The 19,067-nt window shown below is 42.5% G+C and overlaps 1 protein-coding gene across 1 annotated transcript; it reads left to right on the top strand.

The window, feature by feature from the left end:
* Nucleotides 1-397: 397 nt before the first annotated feature.
* ddx20 (DEAD (Asp-Glu-Ala-Asp) box polypeptide 20) lies at nt 398-17,438 on the top strand. Its single transcript, XM_006628367.3, has 11 exons — nt 398-606; nt 2,259-2,353; nt 2,768-2,936; nt 4,551-4,665; nt 5,031-5,173; nt 6,598-6,736; nt 8,100-8,158; nt 9,154-9,236; nt 11,685-11,790; nt 13,737-13,838; nt 15,445-17,438. The coding sequence occupies exons 1-11, from the start codon at nt 411-413 to the stop codon at nt 16,605-16,607; spliced, it is 2,370 nt and encodes a 789-aa protein (XP_006628430.2). The 5' UTR covers nt 398-410; the 3' UTR covers nt 16,608-17,438.
* The last annotated feature ends 1,629 nt before the right edge of the window (nt 17,439-19,067 follow it).

The raw sequence follows: 19,067 nt of genomic DNA, 5'->3' as shown, positions 1-19,067 counted from the left end.
ATCCTCACGATCGTCTATATTTTTGTCAGAAATGTCAGAAATTCGAATACCAATGAAAGTTTATTAACAGCATGTGTACTTTAGACGTTCAAATACTGCCCCGTAGCGGCTAAATTGCAAATTTCCTTAAGGTGTAAAACAGGCGATGAAAAAGAAAACCATTCAAGCAACGCACCAGGTTTTTGGAAGTCAAAGCTAAAGAGTCAGTGTTCTTGGCGGGTAACATTATCTTTCCCAAGGATTTAGAGTTGATTGAAAGCAGTCTACGATGTGTTTCAGAATTGCGTTGTCCTGTCCAAGGTGCTGATAGTACTCAAGTGAAACTGAGCGTGTGAGCAGCATAGAGCCTAAAGTAACGAATAAAGTTTCATCGTTCAATAAGCGGAAAGAACGCGATATTTGGGTTCAAAATGGCAGCATCTATGAAGAAGGCTGCACATGATATTCAAACCAGGAGGCGGACTGAAGATGTCTTGCTCGCAGAGGGTATTGATTTCAGCTCGTTGTTGCTGTCCCAGCCTGTCCTCGATGGACTGGCTGCCGCGGGTTTCCAGAAACCCTCCCCGATCCAGCTGAAAGCCATCCCGCTCGGTCGCTGTGGGCTCGGTAGGATCGCTATTCTTACGAACGTTTTGGGTTGGATTTAAATGTGAACTGCGATTTGCACTTTGCAGCCTAAAGATAAAATCTCTTTAATTAAAGTGGTGCTTCCTGTAGTGTAATAGACACTCTGTTATCTTCGTTAACATTAAGATAAGCAATTTCTGGAAATAATTAATCATATTCGTAAACGATTATAGCACACTGCGGTGTGTACCCATTACAAGATACAAGATAGATTAAAAAATCAGGTGTGAATTAAATGTGCAGTATTGTTGGTAATGAAAATAATGTTTATTACAGATGCCATGAATAAACAATTCCGTTTACCTCGGAAGCTACATTTCTCTATATTTGGGAAAGTGGGAGGCGTGGCTGGCAAGTCTGCTCTCATAATTGAGACATGTGCTCTCGGTACGGCTAACGCCATATAAACCAGTGTAATATAAAAACAAACCAAAAAAAACCTGTAATCTCTGAACCGATGGACGACCGTGACTTAAATATGGAACCACACCTACTGTGATGGGAAAAGCCTCTATTTATCTGTAATGTTAATTTTGTCTTTGATATAATGCTGTGCTGCTTCAGTTTTCTTCTCCTGTCAAACATAAACGTGCCCCAAACCTTTCGTATTAGCCACGGTATGAATTATACAACAACGTGCATCCAATTGTAGGAGCTTTGATTTCAGACATCTTCATAATGTCTCTTATCCAAAATCAGTTGGCTTTGGCTTGCAGTTACGAGATCTTTTTATTTTTCAGTGGTGTGTGAATAATTTATATGCCCATTTTAAATGACCCTTTTACATGGTCTTTACAAAGAGGTTAGTAGCTCTCAACTGCACAAGATAAAAGAAGTATAATGGTACTTTTGCAATTATGACAAACACATTTTTTTATTGTGCTATAACTACCACTACGCAGTGGATGTCAACTCTCTCTGAAATCCAGACCATGTCGAATTCTGCTGAAGTGGGGTTCTCTGCTGGCTAGATTGTAGTGCTGTGGCCCTGGGCCTGGGCAGGGGTAGAGTAGAGCTTCACTTGTCACTGGTGTTGTGTAGAATTCTCCTGTGGTGGAGTTGTCTGCTGTCTAGGCAGTGGTGCTGTGTGGACACATGCCTCCGGCTGTCTGGAATCAAATCCCAGCTGGCTCAGGGAGCACTGTACTTGTCACACCTGTCCTACCCCAGCGATGCTCTGCCAGTTGTGTATCAGTGCCTGAGGAATCCTGATGGTGTTTATCATGTCCGGGTCATAGGGCTTAACGTGCTCTCTCAGTGATCACCTGTACTGGTTAGATCAGTTGGGAAACCCAAAGTATTATCACAAGTGTCATTTATAAAGACTTTTAGTGAGCATATGATATTATTGGGTTATCCGAAATGGTAGATGCAGGAAGAAGACATAATAGAAAATATTATTTAGGGAGGTAAAATGCTTCCAGCTTTTTCATAAAAAATCCGGAAGCCTGGTATCTCTTTTCTTGTTCTTTCAGCGCAGAATAAACCTTTACCTTTTCCTTTGCAGCCTACGCATGCTGACACGGCTACCTACTCGTTTTTTTTTCATATGCAGTAGAATTATGTTTCCAAAAGTATTTGTGGTGTGAGGCTCCCCCATGTGGTCTTAATTGGAATTTGTCTTTTTCCAGATCTTATTGTTCAGGCCAAATCTGGCACTGGGAAGACCTGTGTGTTCTCCACCATTGCCCTAGACTCTCTGATCCTGAAGAATGTGTCCACACAGGTGAGATCCTGGCATACAGCAGATACTTTAAAGGTTGCAAACCTGCAAACTGCTTTTGTGTGGCAAGCCTGTCCCTCATTAATGTGACTTAAGTTAAACAGTTATAGAACTCCTGGCAAGGGTCTGTCATTACTAGAGCAATATGTACAAATCTAAAATGGACATTTTCATGTCGCTCTCATGTCACAGCAGCCTGGCTGTCTCTGTCACCAGTACTATAAAAGTTTTTTAAATACAATGTTGACAAATAACAAGTGTGTGATTGTAGATTCACCGCGATAGTAAATTGCAAAGACTAAATTTCATTCTGGGTTAAACAGAATTGCACGAGCAGGGATTTTTATTATTTTTTGAGCCCCAAGGACTACAGGTTTGTTTTGCTCAGTCTGCCTCAGCGTCTCGCTCTTTTGGCAGGTGCTCGTTCTGGCCCCAACCCGTGAGATTGCGGTGCAGATCCACTCGGTCGTCACAACAGTCGGCGCTGCCATGGAAGGCCTGGAGTGCCACGTGTTCATCGGGGGCACCCCAGTCAGTCTGGACAAGAGCAGGCTGAAGAAGTGCCACATTGCTGTGGGCTCTCCAGGTCAGTAAGGAAAGTGTGGGCACTGCTTAGATTCTCAGGGTTGTAAGCCTCTGGTCAGAACACATTAACCACTGGCATTTCGTTTTCTGTTGATCCTCACCTCTCCTTACACCAGTGCTAAATAAACATCCATCGGAAAACTGCTTATCCTGTCAAGGATCACAGCACACCAGAATCAGTCTGACATGACTGCAGGATGTGCCAATGGGCTCCTCTTGTTTTTAAGCTTTCTGTCATTCTCCCTCTGAACCTGACACCAGTTTATTGCAAAACTATGGAGAAAGGGACATCATGGATTTCAGTCCTGGTCCCCTGGGGAAGCTCCAAATTCTGAGGACTCCCCCTGTCTGCAGCTGAGCCTTTAGTAACCAGTACTAATCATGGCCAGTAACTGATCTGCCCAGTGCTTATTCGCAGGGTAGTTTATTTTAATTTTCTACTTGAAGTAATTTTTTAAATTTGCTTTTAGCTCTTGAAAAGCTGAATGAGTTTCAGAATTAGTATGAGCCCTGTGCTGATAGGTGAGTCTCAGAACTGTGTAGTGTCTGGTGTGCATAATGACATTCAACCAATTGGATGTAAGCGGAACAACTAACATTGTGTTGTTGTGTTGAGATTGTATTGTTGTGGGAGTAGTCTGTTGCAATGTCGTTCCCTCCTGTGCGTCTTCATCATCAATTGATCATGCAGGAGCTGTTAAGTCAGAAATAAGGGAGCAATTATCAAGCTTAGGAGGTTGAATGTTATTGTGTGGCATAGCAGTGATGCCCGATCCATGTATTTGTATTGTGAGTCCCAAAGGTGACAGTAGTGCCATCCAGCTGCATTGTTTTCTCTTCCCTCACTAGAGTCTGAAACTCCTTAGATAATTTCCCAATCCCTTCTGGACACAGGCATTGGGAAATCATGGTCACAGCTGGCTAACAAGAATCTGGGATGAGAGCAAGAGATTTCAAGATTATAGGATCCAGCCTATACTCCTACTGAAGGCTTTTATTTGCTAATATAAGGAGCCCATGTGCTATTATTTGTATTTTGATTTGAAGCTGCAGCTTAGAGGAGCAGTTACAACTTGTTGAACCTGAGGCAAAAATGTGTTGTGCTTTTGTTACAGTATACTTAATTACTGTTGTTTATTTTTCATCCTCCTTGTTTACTCGCAAAACCCTGTTTTGATTTTGTAACCATTCCCGTTCAGGAACTTATTTATTAATGGTTTCCAGCGATCCAAATGTGTCCCAAAAGTAAAAGCTCCAGGACACAAATTAGTAACAGTGTTTTTGCTTTTAGTCCATCCTGACATTAAAGCCTAATTGATGCTTAGGCCCCAGTTTGTTCCAAACATGTTTAATCAACCTGTCTTTATGTAAATTAAAATAAATTTAAAGAACAAACTTTGTACTTGTTGTTTTCCTTTGGGAGTCTGTAGCCTTGGGGGCATCTGGTTTTCATTCCAGTGGTGTTGTAAATTACTCAACTGTACCAATTCTGGGTTTGATTTGTAAAGCTGATCGTGGTCTGAGGCTGCTGTAAAGCTTGATAGATCTCCAGGAGCATTGTGGGAGCTCTCTGCCTGAACAGCCTGTTTATTAGAGACTCTTGTGTGGTTTGCAGGTCGTATAAAGCAGCTGATTGAGATGGGCTATCTCTCTACGGCCAGCATCCGCCTTTTTGTCTTGGATGAGGCTGACAAACTGCTGGAGGAGGGCAGCTTCCAGGACCAAATCAAGTACGAGTTGGGGGTTCTGGGGAGCCCTAGGAGGGGTGGCAGCACCTCTTTTCCTGCGTAGCCCTTGTCCTACTGTATCTTGTTCAAGCTGGGCTCAAAATAACTGTGGCCAAATTACCTTTTTAATGGATAACCCTTTATTTATTCAGTAAGTCTGTAACCACTTACGTTCTTGGTTACTTCAACAAATGGGATTCAGTCCCAAAGTAGGGGGGGAAAAAGTTCAGGATATGATGATAAAGACTAAAGACATAAAAAAGGCTAATTTTATTCCAAACCAGATTCTTATGTAGTTGAAGAAAATCTTGTTTCCTGATTTTTGTCCCCTTCTTTTCCCCTCTATCCTGCCCCTGTTCTCTTATCAGCTGGATCTACTCCTCCCTCCCCGTCAACAAGCAAATGTTGGCGCTCTCTGCCACTTACCCAGAGTCGCTGGCTCAGCACTTGAAACAATACATGAGAGACCCCACCTTTGTCAGGCTGAACCCCATGGATCCTGCACTGATAGGTGAGTCTTGTTCTGTGCTCTTATCTTGCAAGCTGGCACTAGTGCATCCGTTAGAAGGGGGCTCGTATGGTTTCTTCTACATCATGGATACCACGATGTGATCATAGGAGATTGGCTTCCCTAACCTGAATGAGATTGTTCTAAACACCTGCCACTCTCTCTGTAATGGCATTTCCTGATTCCTGAAATTGCCTGCTCTTAATTTCCCCTTGTGACCCTGCCAGGGAGCTAATTCTCTTCAGCATGACTGTGGGGTACAAATTAAATGGTCAGAAGAAGGTTAAAGCTGATTTCTTCAAACAGCTTGAAGACGTGCAGGATAGCTGATTAACTGTGTTTCCCGTTGAAGTGAATAATCAGGCAGGCTTCTAGCTAATCAAGCAAGTGGCTGTTGTGGACTTGGCATTGTGACGTTACTCCCGTTAGAGCCCAGGCTTATTTAACCAATCTACATAAGGAGCTCATTTAGGACCATTCTTTAACAAATTAGCCAGCAGCCATATCACCCTGCAACTCACAACTGGTAACCCACTGAAGCTAAGCAGGTGTGAGCCTGGGCAGTGCCTGGATGGGAGACCTCCCGGGAAAAACTAAGGTTGCTGCTGGAAGAGGTGTTAGTGGGGCGCTCACCCTGCGGTCCATGTGGGTCCTAATGCCCCAGTATAATGACGGGGACACTATACTGTAAACAGGTGCCATCCTTCGGATGAGACGTAAAACCGAGGTCCTGACTCTCTGTGGTCATTAAAAATCCCAGGGCGTTTCTCGAAAAGAGTAGGGGTGTAACCCCGGTGCCCTGGCCAAATTTCCCATTGGCCCTTACCTATCATGGCCTCCTAATAATCCCCATCTATGAATTGGCTACATTACTCTGCTCTCCTCTCCACTGATAGCTGATATGTGGTGAGCGTTCTGGCGCACTATGGCTGCCGTCGCATCATCCAGGTGGTGGTGGAGGGGAGTCCCCATTACCTGTAAAGCACTTTGAGTGGAATGTCCAGAAAAGCGCTATAAAAGTGTAAGAAATTATTATTATTATTATTAAATTGGGATACCCTTGAACATGGCATCACCTTGAAATTTATTTGAGTTCATTATCTTCTTGTTGCTTTCTGTGGAGAAAATAGAACTACAGCTTTGGGGTGCCAGCAGCTAACAGCATACGGAGTGGAGTGTTAAGATGTGATGTTTAGGTCTAAGTGCTTTGAGAGATAACTGTGTATGTTAAAAAATAGAAATTTAATTTTTGAGACCTTAACAATGCCCCCCCCACCCCAACAATCTAAAGTGTCCCTTCCTTTAAGTAAAACTATATCACAGAGGACAAAATAAGCTTAGGAACTTTCAAAATGCAGAGAAAAGCGTCATTCCAAAACCATTGTCGGGCAGTCCCAGTAACCTCCTCCAATGTGCCTGTTCCTCAGGGCTGAAGCAGTTCTATAAAGTGGTCAGCTCCCACCCCCTTGCACACAAGATCTTCGAGGAGAAGGTGCAGCACCTGTTCGAGCTGTTCAGCAAGATCCCCTTCAACCAGGCCCTGGTCTTCTCCAATCTGCACAGCAGGTATGGTGTGCTGGGATCAGAGGAGGACAAGAGGGTGGACTCTCACCTCCCCCAAAATAAGAACCATTATGTGTTTGTATGATGTGAGCAGTGTAGCGCATAGTGATGGTGTTTTCGGAATCCCTTCTACTATCTCTTTAAAAACTGTTGTGGCAACTGAGAAATGTAATCTAGGCTGAAAAAAGACTGTACTATTCAATTCACTTATTTACTGAAGCCTTGTATCCCTTACTTTGATTGCAAATCTTAAATGAGCTGTTATTGGGGGTTTTGTGCGAAACCTGCATACTTTTTGTGTCTGATCTTGTCTAACTTCTTAAAAGAAGCTTGGGCCCCAACAGCTACAACAGAGATGGTTTAGGTTTTTTCCTGCCCTTTAAACAGATTTCAGAGTATGACCGAAAATATCTGATGAAACAATTTGGGTAAAAAAGACTGTCCTGTGTCACAATGATTAATTTCCCCCACTTCAGCTTGCTCACCTGCAGATTTGAGGAGCCTTTTCAGAACTAGGGCTGAAAATTATTTAAGCATGAAAAGGTGTATAAGCATAAATAGAGTAGGAAGGATCCAATAAGGAAGTTCTGCCGAGGTGTGATTCATTACTGGTTCTCCATAGGTCCAGTTGAGGTTCTGATTCTCTGTGATCATTAAAAATCCCAGGGCACTTTTTGAAAAGAGTAGGGGTGTTACCCCTGGTATCCTGGCCAAATTTCCCACTGGCCTTGACCAGTTATGGTCTCTTAATAATCCCCATCTATGAACTGGCTTCATCACTCTGTTCTCCTCTCCACTGATAGCTGATGTGTGGTGAGGGTGCTGGCGCACTATGGCTGCTATCGCATCTTCCAGGTGGGGCTGCACACTGGAGGTGGAGGAGGGGAGTCCCCATTACTTGTAAAGTGCTTTGAGTGGAGTATCCAGAAAAGCGCTACATAAGTCTAAGGAATTGTTAGAAAATATTATTCTCTGTACTGTATCGCAGGCTGTAGTGGTTACAGCTCAGCGCTGAACTGGATGGGGGTCGAAATCCTTGATGGAACTCTGCTCTTGATATCCTTGAGCAAGATATTTCACTTGGTGTGTCCCAGTCAATGTTTAATCGGTTCTGCAGGTTATCACTGTGAGTGAGATTTTGTTCTGACGTGACTTACATGGGGAAAAATGAGACATAAATGGATAACGCCGTACACTTCATACATGTGGCTCAAGAGCAGCGCATGCTGGTTACACTTCATTGGAGTGTATTGACATTGGAGTGTATTGTTTTGTTTTTCTGTGCTCTTTCTTGTGAGTCTGATATGAAAGCTGCCTCTGTCTTTTTGAAGCCTTTAATCTCTCAAGTGTTTTTGTCCCTCCTCAGGGCCCAACACTTGGCTGATATCCTCACATCAAAGGGCCTCCCTGCTGTATGCATTTCAGGTGGGTGAGAGACTGGGGAAGGGACTGAGCGTGCCAGCCAGTCTCTCCTCTAATGGTGGAACACTGGTGCTGTGCCTTTCTGCATTCTAAGTGGGTTTTATATTGTTTCAAAGGCATGACTTGAGAGTTCTTTAAGTGAATTCTCTCTCGCTGGCATTCATTGTCTGTTACAATTTTTTAAAAAATGCAACTCGGAAGGAAGTTTCTTCTGCCCTCGGACTAACGGTACTGATAGGGATCTCGCAGGCAAATGACTCCAAGTAAGTTTTCTGGAGGTGCTTAAAATGGTTTAACAAAAAGGACTGGATGCGATAGGACACAACAAGGCACAACATTCTGGGCATTTTTGTAAGGAAAATGAGGCAGTATTTTGTACTGAGGTGGACTGATGTTTCCCCTTGCTGGATTTACTACAGTACATCTAGGGGTAAGGGTTGTGGAGGAGAAGAGGCCTGTTTCTTGGCCATTTAAATTCATGGCAAGCCCTTAAGGCAGCTTTTTGATTTTCTTTGCTAAAATGTTGGGCTTTATTGTTTAAAGCCTGTACTGTTGGACCCAGTGCTGTTCATTAAACCATTTTAAAGACTTTGTAAAACTTGCTTGGAGACATTTCCTTAGAGGTCCCTATCAATACTGGTAGCCTGAAGGCAGAAGAAATCTCGTTCCTTCCAATTAGCAGCCTTTTAATCATAAAAATCCTGTGTCTCTAAGAACACACTGAGCTTTCATGGTAGCTGATCTGTGTCTGAGCCCCTGTACTGGAGAGAGGCATAATCGGAAAGAAATACGAGCTCTTTCACACCTGAATTAATTTCAGTCCACCTTTATAAAGTGTATCATTGTCTTGAGTTGTAGATATAACAGAAGTTATTTTCTCTCTGGCGGTTTTCTTTGGCTGAAATGTCGCGATAAGAAAGTGGAGGTAGAGGGAGGGATAGTGGGAGTCAAGGGTGAGAGAGAAACTGCTGGCGTCTGTGTCTGATTCCTTCTGGCAGGCAGTTTGAGTCAGGACCAGCGACTGGAGGCCATGGCCCAGCTCAAGCAGTATCAGTGTCGGGTCCTGATCTCCACAGATCTGGTAAGTGACTCCTGTGTGTGTGGGGTGTATGCATGGCCTAAAAAATGCAAGAATACAGTTTATTATTATAGATATGATACATGTAAATAATACAAAAAACTATGGCTTACAGAGTGTAGAGAGCTATGCCTCACTTGCTGCTATCAGTAAGTGATTATCAGCCTCATATTCTATTTAACATGGCTAAAAACATTTCAGTCACCTGAGATATAACCAGGTGTTCATTAATAGTGATACCCTGCTTATAGCTAGCGTTCGTGCTCTTTCATGTGGGGGTTTCATTTATTCCCTCTGAAGCTCATCCAGACTGATCTCTATTTACAATGAATGTCTTGGAGCTCACAATACAATCGCATCTTTGATTCTGAACCGGTCAGGTCATCTTTATTTGATTTTTTTTAAGTGCCAGAAGGGGCTTTACTGTGTTTACAATGTCAGATTTAAACAGAGCACCCAGGACCTGAGGGTGACACTTACACAGAAGGATGGTGTTGTGACCTTGGGCACAAAAGCATTTAAGCATTCTTTAACTCTATACAATATAAACAAGTTTCAATTCCAACTTGTAGATTGCAGACTTCTCTAGTGTTGAAGGATAGAGAATCGGATCTTATTATAGGCACACATTGCAGCCATCTGTCAGTCCTGTGTAAAACTCCAGGGGAGAGTCTTGCCCTGTGTAAAATAAGAATAACACAAGCTAAAATATTGTGCACGACAACGGAACAGTGTTTACTGAGCCAGTGGAGTGATGCAGTAATATAAGGTTTTAGTCCTGTGTAAAAATAGACTAAAGGCACTCTACATCTTCTTATTTCACAAGCAGGTGAAATCTCTATTCAACTCGGGCAAATATTTGCACTTTTCAGACAAAGAGTCACTGGTTACCAAGCTGTTCTGCGTTAAAAACTAAATGAATCCAAGGAAAATATTGATCCAATTATACATGTCCCTTTTAAAACTTAGCAAATAGCATCTGAGTACTAGTGAAATAGATTGGGGAATATTGCCACCTTATGCTTTAATCTGTGAATCTGCCCAGTGGTTTCACAGATACGGGATGACTGCCAACTTGTAATGCCCAATATTAATTCAGGTAAGGCAGTCGAGGACTGCAGACATTAACGAGTCACCTTGAATAATTACATCAGGTGCATACCAACAGTGGTATGCCTACTCTGAAGTCCTTCTTGTTGCTTGAAAGTGTACTGTATATTTTTGTGTATGGGTATTGTGGCTGCCTGAAAAGTCAGGCACACACTGCTTTCAGAGGATTTCTATTCATTCTCATCTTTGAACACAAAAGTACAATGTCACTTAAAATACATTGCTTTCTGCTTAAAAACATACTAATCACAAGACATAATTTCCACCTTCACCTGTCTTTTTGTTTTCCCACTGATGGAATCTTAGAACTTGGCTGCCTTTTCAAAGGTCAGTATAGAACCTGAGGTTCAATCTAAATTTAGAGAGACGTTTTGGAATAACTGAAAGCTGGGCACAGCCTTGCAAAAAAAAATAAATAGCCATTGTACCAAGTGTGGAAGAATCCTTGTATATGCCTATGCAGTGATTGTTTCTAAACACCCATTCATGGTAACACTAGAGAGTGACGGGGGCTGTACTTCCTGAAAACGATCAAATTCAGAGCATTACGGGTGGATGCACTTTGTGTGTTTTCTTGCGTGTTCTCCAGAAAATGGCCCTTTTTAGTAACAAATTAAATAATTTCAAACTAATGGAGAACAAGATTGCATTAGGAACTTTCAAAATGCAGAGAAAAACGGCATTCCAAAACCATTGTCGGGCAGTCCCAGCAACCTCTTCCCAATGTGCCTGTTCTTCAGGGCTGAAGCAGTTCTATAAAGTGGTCAGCTCCCACCCCCTTGCACACAAGATCTTTGAGGAGAAGGTGCAGCACATATCCGAGCTGTTCAGCAAGATGCCCTTCAAGAGCCAGCATGTCTGTGGGTTATTCCAGCTCTTCAAATCTGATTTCAGATTGTTTTAAAATTGTAATTGGACCAAGAAAGCCAACATTTACCCCACCTCACCAGGACCTGGGCATCTCTTTGCAGGACTGCTCTGTGCCGCCTTGCATCATCCACCTCCTCTTATTTGATTGACGAGCATAGCGATTCTAGCAGCCTACCATGGAGTAAATCAAATTGAGGGGATGTTTTCACTTCACACAGTGGCACTGTGGACAGGGGCTGTGATCAGCTATGTTCACCAGAAGTAAAATATGATCGCCTTTTTTCTGAGCGTGTGATTCTGATTGTCCGCTGCACTTCCAGCCAAGAATTACTGAAGTAGGTTTCCTGTGAAGTAGGCTGTAGTCTAACTGAAGAGCTGCTGCTCTTCTGCTGAGGTCCCATTAATTGTTTGGCAGCCCTGCGTGGGGAGGATGATCGTAAAAGACTCTCTCTCCTCTCGCTTTGTCTGTAGACCTCCAGGGGGATCGACGCTGAGAAGGTCAACCTGGTGATCAACTTGGACGTGCCGCAAGAGTGGGAGACGTACATGCACCGGATTGGCAGAGCAGGGCGCTTTGGTAACGGTCCACTTACTGAAGCACATTTCCTGAAACGACCGCTCCATTGCGTCTGCCATAGAAGTTCATGAGCACGGTCCTGCGCCGTAGCTCGAATTGGAATCGTAGGAGGAGTGACGAATGATTGAAACAAATTTAAACCTGAGCTTCCCTGTGGATGTGCGGTCTTAATATTCCCGTAATGCAGATCTGCTGAGATCTTTTATATTCATTTGGAATGAATATTGTAAATGTGTGTGAACAACAAAGTCCTGCAAATAGGGATTTGTCTGATATGAAGGATGTTTTTTCCTTTCTCTCAGAATGAAGCCATTTTCTCTTGTAATGCTCATGGGTTTAGGTGTTAACTTCGGCATTGGGCTCCTGGGTGGTTGAACCAGGAAAGGTGATTATGATCACATTTCCATCAACAGTTGATACAGTAGTGAATTTGGACACATTTTCTTTAAGTTAGAGCTACCTGGAGGGCCGGTGTGTCTGTGGGTTATCATTCCAGCTCTTCAAATCTGATTCAGATCATTTTATAATTGAATTGGATCAAGAAAAGCTACATTTACCCCAACACACAAGGACCTTGGCATTTCTGCTTAAAGTGATAAATGTGAAAAGTGCAAGCTATTTGTTCCTTTGGGCTGGGAGATGTCTCGTGCTTGACATGTGTCCATGTTGAGTTGGGCGCGTGTGTGGAGGTCAGAAAGCCGAGCTTGTTACATAAGGAGCAGCTGGAATTCTGAAAGCAGTAGTGCCTCTTTTGTGTGTAACTATGACAACCGCAGGCTTGCTCGGCCTTGCTGACAGCTGGGTCTTTGTTAGCATCTCTTTTGTGTCTCTCCTAGAGAGAGATCGCATTTCAGAGACCCTGCAGAAGGAAATTCTGCTGCCTTGCTCTAATCTATATCAATCTATGCACTTTCCATACCTATTCTTTTTAAAGTTGGGTGCTAATGTATGTCTTTTGATTTGTGCCCTGCAGTGTTTCTCACAGGCTGTTCATTTTGCCTACTTTTGTTCATTTCTTTGGTGCAAAAAACACCACCTTTTAAAGCAAGGTTATGATCTACCTACAGTTTCTCAAGGTGTAGTTATGCGTCAAATGGGCCTTGTTACACTACCACACAGTCCCTGGGGTCCCCTGTTTGTTCTGTTTATTATGTACGCAGTATTTACATTTGTGTGACACTTCTGTTTCAAGTTGTTTTATCTGGGGAAAAAAATAGTGCAGACTGTCCAGTTAAAAGGTCTGTAAATTCATGACACACAAGCTACAACTTTTGGTCAGATATAGCATGGATGTTTTTATAGCTGAATTACATTTCATTGTCTGTAATGGATACATAAGAGTTTGAACATTGAGCTAGCTTCAGAGAGTGAGTGCTGCCTATTTCTGGATCAGCAGTGCTGAAAATAGACATTCTTCCCCAAAACTTATGCCTTTTTAAAAGCTTCTGCTTAAGTCAGTTGTTCTGAAGTCCAATATTTGCATTAAGCACTCTGAATGTAATTTTTTTCCCTTCTACTGCTACCTACAGAATATATTTTTAATCTGTTCCTCACACTCTGCCTTCTTGGCATCACCTCTATCAGGGTGGAACAGAAAATGTTTTGTGTTCGGTAAGAATTCAGCAGCGGCTTCTTCACAGACAGCAAGCTTATTCCTTTCATTTAAATTCAAAGGTTTCTCATGTGGAACTGCAGAGACAACTTGATGACAGACAATTCCAGTGCTGTTTTCTTTCGGTGTGTAAAAGTCTTTGTGTTTCATAGGTGTGTGGCTCCTTTTAAGAAAATAATTAGGGCCAATTCAGAAACTGAAAGCTTCCCTGAAATGACACTCCGGCCCTCCAAGAGTCTGAAATCTCTAAGTTAAAGGACTTTCAATATACAGTGCAGATGCTAACTTCTGTGTTGCTATGACTACCTCTTAAAAGCATCTCTCTCTGTCCCAGGAACTCAGGGCTTGGCCGTGACCTACTGTTGCCGCGGTGAGGAGGAAAACAAAATGATGGCTATTGCACAGAAGTGCAACCTCAGCCTGTCCTGTCTTCCAGGTAGTGTGGCACATTTCCAGCATCCCCACGACCCCATTAACACTCTAACACTTCCACGTACAAAGACAACAAGTATAGGCTAGAAACTACAAATCTTTCCTAATTCCTGGGTGCCATTGTCATGCGGTGGATAAAACTACTTTATTGTAGCTGCAATGTCCCTGCTTTGATTCTGGACTGCAAAGCCTGTGTGTGTTCACGGAGCGTTCACGGAGCGTTCACGGAGCGTTCACGGAGCGTTCACGGAGCGTTCACGGAGCGTTCACGGAGCAGGCTTTACTGGTTCTTCTAAAGGATCATTTTCTAAGTGTTCCCATTACACCTAGAAGCCAATGAGACCAAATGGACTCCTGTGACAATTTCTGATCATCCATCACTTTTCTGATTTTCCTAAGTGTCTAAGATGGTAACCAAAGTGTGCAGTAATACCTAATCTGTTTGAAAGAGACACTCTTGCAGTGACAGGCTATACCTGTACCTAAAACTATGTGAATTAGGTATATCACATCTGAAGAACACTCCACCGCCGAAACGTCATCTCTTTTCTTTTCAGCATGGCATAAACATTTACTTGTTCCTAAAAGGTATTTTGTTTTAATAAGGAGTTATGTACATCTGTACACTGGACAGCAACCAGACTAGGCAATGGATGTAGGTACCATGGCTAGCTCCACACATAGACCTCCCAGGCAGGTTTTAGTCAGTGTTTCAGGACCATGGACAGCATTTAAGTTGAAAGTAAGCAGCAGGGGGATAAAAAGTCTTAATTACATATACAGTAAACTTTAGATGTTTAAAATATTATTCAGACAGAACAATTAATTTAATTGGTTGATTTTGGACTTTTTTTAAAGTCAGGTGCAACTTTGCAAATACACCTAGGCAGTTCACATAAGTTGTTACACAGGTACACATACATACTAAGAAAATAATCTTGCTTGCGTGAGGTGAACGTGTACTGTCGCTATGAGGTGTGTATTTTTAGGAGGAGCATTTTAATTCCCTGCGATAGGTAAGGATCCTTTTCTGGTAAGGCTTATGTATTCTGAAACAGGATACTTGTAAATTATTAAGTATAACTGTATCTGTTATGCAAAGCCTTGCTCATAACACTCATTAAGTATTTTTTTGTTGCCTTGTATCGATTGCTTTAGTTTGTGATATTATTGTAGGTAAACTAGATCTGGTTCATTGTTTACTTGCTAATGCTATCCAGCATTCTAACAATTTCTCAAGTTGCTATGAGCTGGTAACAATTCATTAGTCAGTCATAATATGATGCATTTTCAGGAACCGATCGGAGTGCTGCCCAATATTTCAGCCAGTGCATTGACCCAGAGTGCCATGATGCTGTAATATGTAATCAACCATGTTGCAAAGTTTTGATATATTGGGGATAGTGAATACCTTAAAATGTTTAAATTTGAAAAAGGTTTTGTGGTCTTAGAAAGACAAGGTGTAAAATGGATACTTACAGTGGTTATATGTGGACATTTTTATGCAAGACTGCACTTAATCGCCTTGTTTGTTTTCCTTTATATAACCTTTTCTCTTTTTGTGTTTCTTCTTTGACGGACATCTGATCACCTGCTTGGTCTTATTCCAGATCCCATTCCTCCCGGATTAATGGAAGAGCCCTCAGACTGGGACATTACTATCGAAAACTTTAAGACTGCACCCTCTCTCAGGACACTTTCAAAAGGGGAAAACAAGATGGTGGAAAAACCCAAGGACGCTATGCCGTTTTCCTCTCGTAGGACTGAGAGGCCCAAGCCAAAACCTTTAGCAAAGACTGTCCCTGCCGGGCATTCTGGCATAGGAAGAGGAGTGGATGTAGTTAATGTGAAAGACCCCAAAAAGCCTGCTGGTGTTCCTGTGCAGGAGAAAGCCCCAAATGTCCCCCTGTCTACATACACAGCTACCCTACATGCTGCCCAGAAAACCGACTCTCACATCCAGGAGCAGAGAGCTCTTCAGGAATCCTTACCTAAAATCTCCCCATTGCCCTCCTTTAAAGCTGAAGCTTGGCTTCCCTTGTCTTTTGAGGAGATAGAGGCTGACTATGAGAGCTTCATGATCCATGGTCCTGGTAGATCGGTGGAGATCATCCGACAGTACAGAGGGCCCAACAGTGACATGCCAGGCCAGCAGGTAGAAACCAAAGAGCTGGAAATCCCACCAAATGCTGGACCCAGCGAGTTGGTTAAAGACTGTATGTCTGAAAGAGATGACCACAACTCCACTCCAAGAGCTGCCTCTCCTAGAAGCAGCTCCTCTTCTGAAGTGTCCACAGATACTGACACAGATGGGTACCTTTCGCCAGAGGAGGAGGGTGGAGTTCTGGCATCGCCGGGTAAAGTAGTAGGGACTGGATCAGCAGAGCTTAATCTGCAGAGATCGCCTCGGTTTTCACCTGAGTGTCCCGACTCGCCCCGATCTTATCCCAGAGCCCTCCTCAAACACCGCGCTCCCGCTGCACCCTGTGTGGCACGGCCCCTGAAAAAAAAAGGCTTTGACCCAAATCGAAGCTTTTCCAAGAAAGCGCATGGCGTTAAGCAACAAGAGGGAGTTTCATTCCAAAAACCTAGAAACAAGCCACAGATCCAGGCACAAAGTCATCAGCAATATTGGCAAACGTATTACCAAGCCTGGGAAGAATATTATGCTGCCATGGCCCATCCCCATCACAGGCACTACCAAATGGCTTCCAGCTGGATGGCTGCATATCGTATGAACTCGGTCTATGTGGAAGAGCTGCTTAAACGTTAGTGGTTGTTGTTGTTTCAAATATTTTTTTTCTGGCCAGAATCAGATCTTATTTAGTTTTATTAGTCAGGAAGGTTTGACATTACACATTAAAAAAAAAAAACATCTTCATGAAGTCATCAGTTTATCTGTAATTAAAAATTGAACAAGACTCCCATTGCAACTGCAGTTTTCCATTGGCGAGCATTGGCTTACACACTTGCCACACTAGTCCCTTGGTAACTGTTTACCAATGCAGGAAGGGCATTAGTTAGAAAGGGCCTTATTGGCTTTCTGTGACTTGTTAGGCAACTGCTAGCTTGCAGTAACATTAGCAAAAGGAGTGTCACTCCTCCAGTCTGTAATAACTCTCAGGTAAGGCACTCTGGAGCTTGCAGAGTTTCAGTATGAATGTCAGAAGAGCACATAGTACAGGATTTGTAACCATAAAAGGCCCAGATGAAATCCAAATTGTGGTATTCTAAAACATAATGATTCTAAAATAATGAAAGTGTTCTAGTTGCAGTCAGTGAAGCACGCTATAACTGCAGAGATTTTTTTTTTCCTCAGACATTCCTTACATTATATACAGTCATTAGTGTTGTATAAACTAGGAGAAATTTATCAAAAATGTGAAAAATTCTTTATTGCAAAGTTACAGTGTTACCTACAACAGTTCCAGGAGTTCAAGACCTATTTTACCTGCCTGTTATTGGTTCATCATCGTAAGGTTTGTTGTTGTGATAAAAGAACTCCATGTTGATTTAAAAGAACCATTATATTTGTAAGGTTTTTAACATCCTAAACATTTTTGCTATTTAAAAATAAAAGCTTTCATCCATGTAAAGGAAAACCCTTTATTGTAATTTTGCTTTTGTTGTAATTATTTGATGGGCACTCGTTCACTGTAGCAGTGGACATTTTTCTAAGTGGCAATTGTGTTTTCCGTTTACTGCAGCTCTTTATTTAACTGAGACTGATAACCTGAAATTCTGAATTGACACAGCTTTTAATAATAATTGCTTACATTTTATATAACACTTTTCTGGACACTCCGCTCAAAGTGCTTTACAGGTAATGGGGATTCCCTTCCCCACCACCAGTGTGCAGCATCCACCTGGATGATGCAATGGCATCAACGCATCAATAGCTCAGTAGAGAGCAGAGTAATGAAGCTAATTCATAGATGGGGATAATTATTAGGAGGCCATGACTGATAAGGGCCAATGGGAATTTGGCCTGGACGCCTGGGTTACACCCCTACTCGTTTCAAGAAACGCCCTGGGATTTTTAATGACAACAGAGTCAGGACCTCGGTTTTACGTCTCATCCGAAGGACGGCGCCTGTTTACAGTATAGTGTCCCCGTCACTATACTGGAGCATTAGGACCCACATGGACCGCAGGGTGAGCACCCCCTGCTGGCCCCACTAACACCTCTTCCAGCAGCAACCTTAGTTTTTTGGAGGAGGTCTCTCATCCAGGTACTGCCCAGGCTTACACCTGCTTAGCTTCAGTGGGTTGCCAGTTGTGAGCTGCAGAGTGATAATGGGTGCTTTTGTGTTAGGTGGGTTCTTAGCCAGTGATATCCTGATTTGTATCTGACATTTTCTCCCTGTCAAGTCTGGAGATGTCTCGCATTGTAAAGAAAGCTTATTAAAACTAGAGCTGCTCTTTTAGTTTGGGAGCCTCCCCTTTCAAGACCGCTATATTTTTTTCTATACTGTAGTATATGATGTATAGCTTGTGTTATATATAATCCTCAAACCTTTCAAACAGTATTTAAGATGGTAATAATGCTAAAACAACTATATACTCTTTAGTCTATAAAGCCTGCCTGAGACTAACCTAGTAAGATATTTTTGGAGCTACAAGCGCCTGTAATATTCTGATTAGCACTTTCTATTCTTAGTCCTCTACTGAAATAAACTGGCACAGAAATAACTTCAAGTCCACAAAATCATGGCTTCAGTGCTTTAAAAATTAGGAAGTGTCCCTCCAGGCACAATCAAGCCCTTTGCCAGAGGTGAGTATTAACATTATTTGGTTAAATAGAGCACTGGGGTGCAGAGCAATTATGGTACAAATGCTACAACAGTAAATCAAAGCCCTGTGTGATTGCTGCTAATCAAGGCTTCCCATAATCAAGCTGGGTTGCTTACCAAATTGAAGGGAACTAGTTGGGTGGGGGATACATGTGAGGTCACTATTAACAGCAATATTTTAGCTTAAGGATGCAAGTGGATGCTATGGAAAGTACATTTTAAAATTGTTACTAGGGTGTCTTTTCTTTTTAGCAATGGTAGTAGGAGCCATATGGATGAAGCTTATACCCTTGTTTCTTATACAAAATGTCTGGAAGAGAGCTATGGATCACTTGGCTTCTAGCAATTGAAAACACTGCATGGCTTTCTGCCCTTTGTAACCTTATGTTCTAGCATTCAGAATATTTGCCTGATCTTACGATGGTTAGGGTGTGTATTAA

This window comes from Lepisosteus oculatus, chromosome 5 (assembly GCF_040954835.1).
Source record: "Lepisosteus oculatus isolate fLepOcu1 chromosome 5, fLepOcu1.hap2, whole genome shotgun sequence".
Lineage (NCBI taxonomy): Eukaryota > Metazoa > Chordata > Actinopteri > Semionotiformes > Lepisosteidae > Lepisosteus > Lepisosteus oculatus.
Note: the sequence above shows the minus strand (reverse complement) of the source record. Positions and strands in the feature narration are given on the sequence as shown.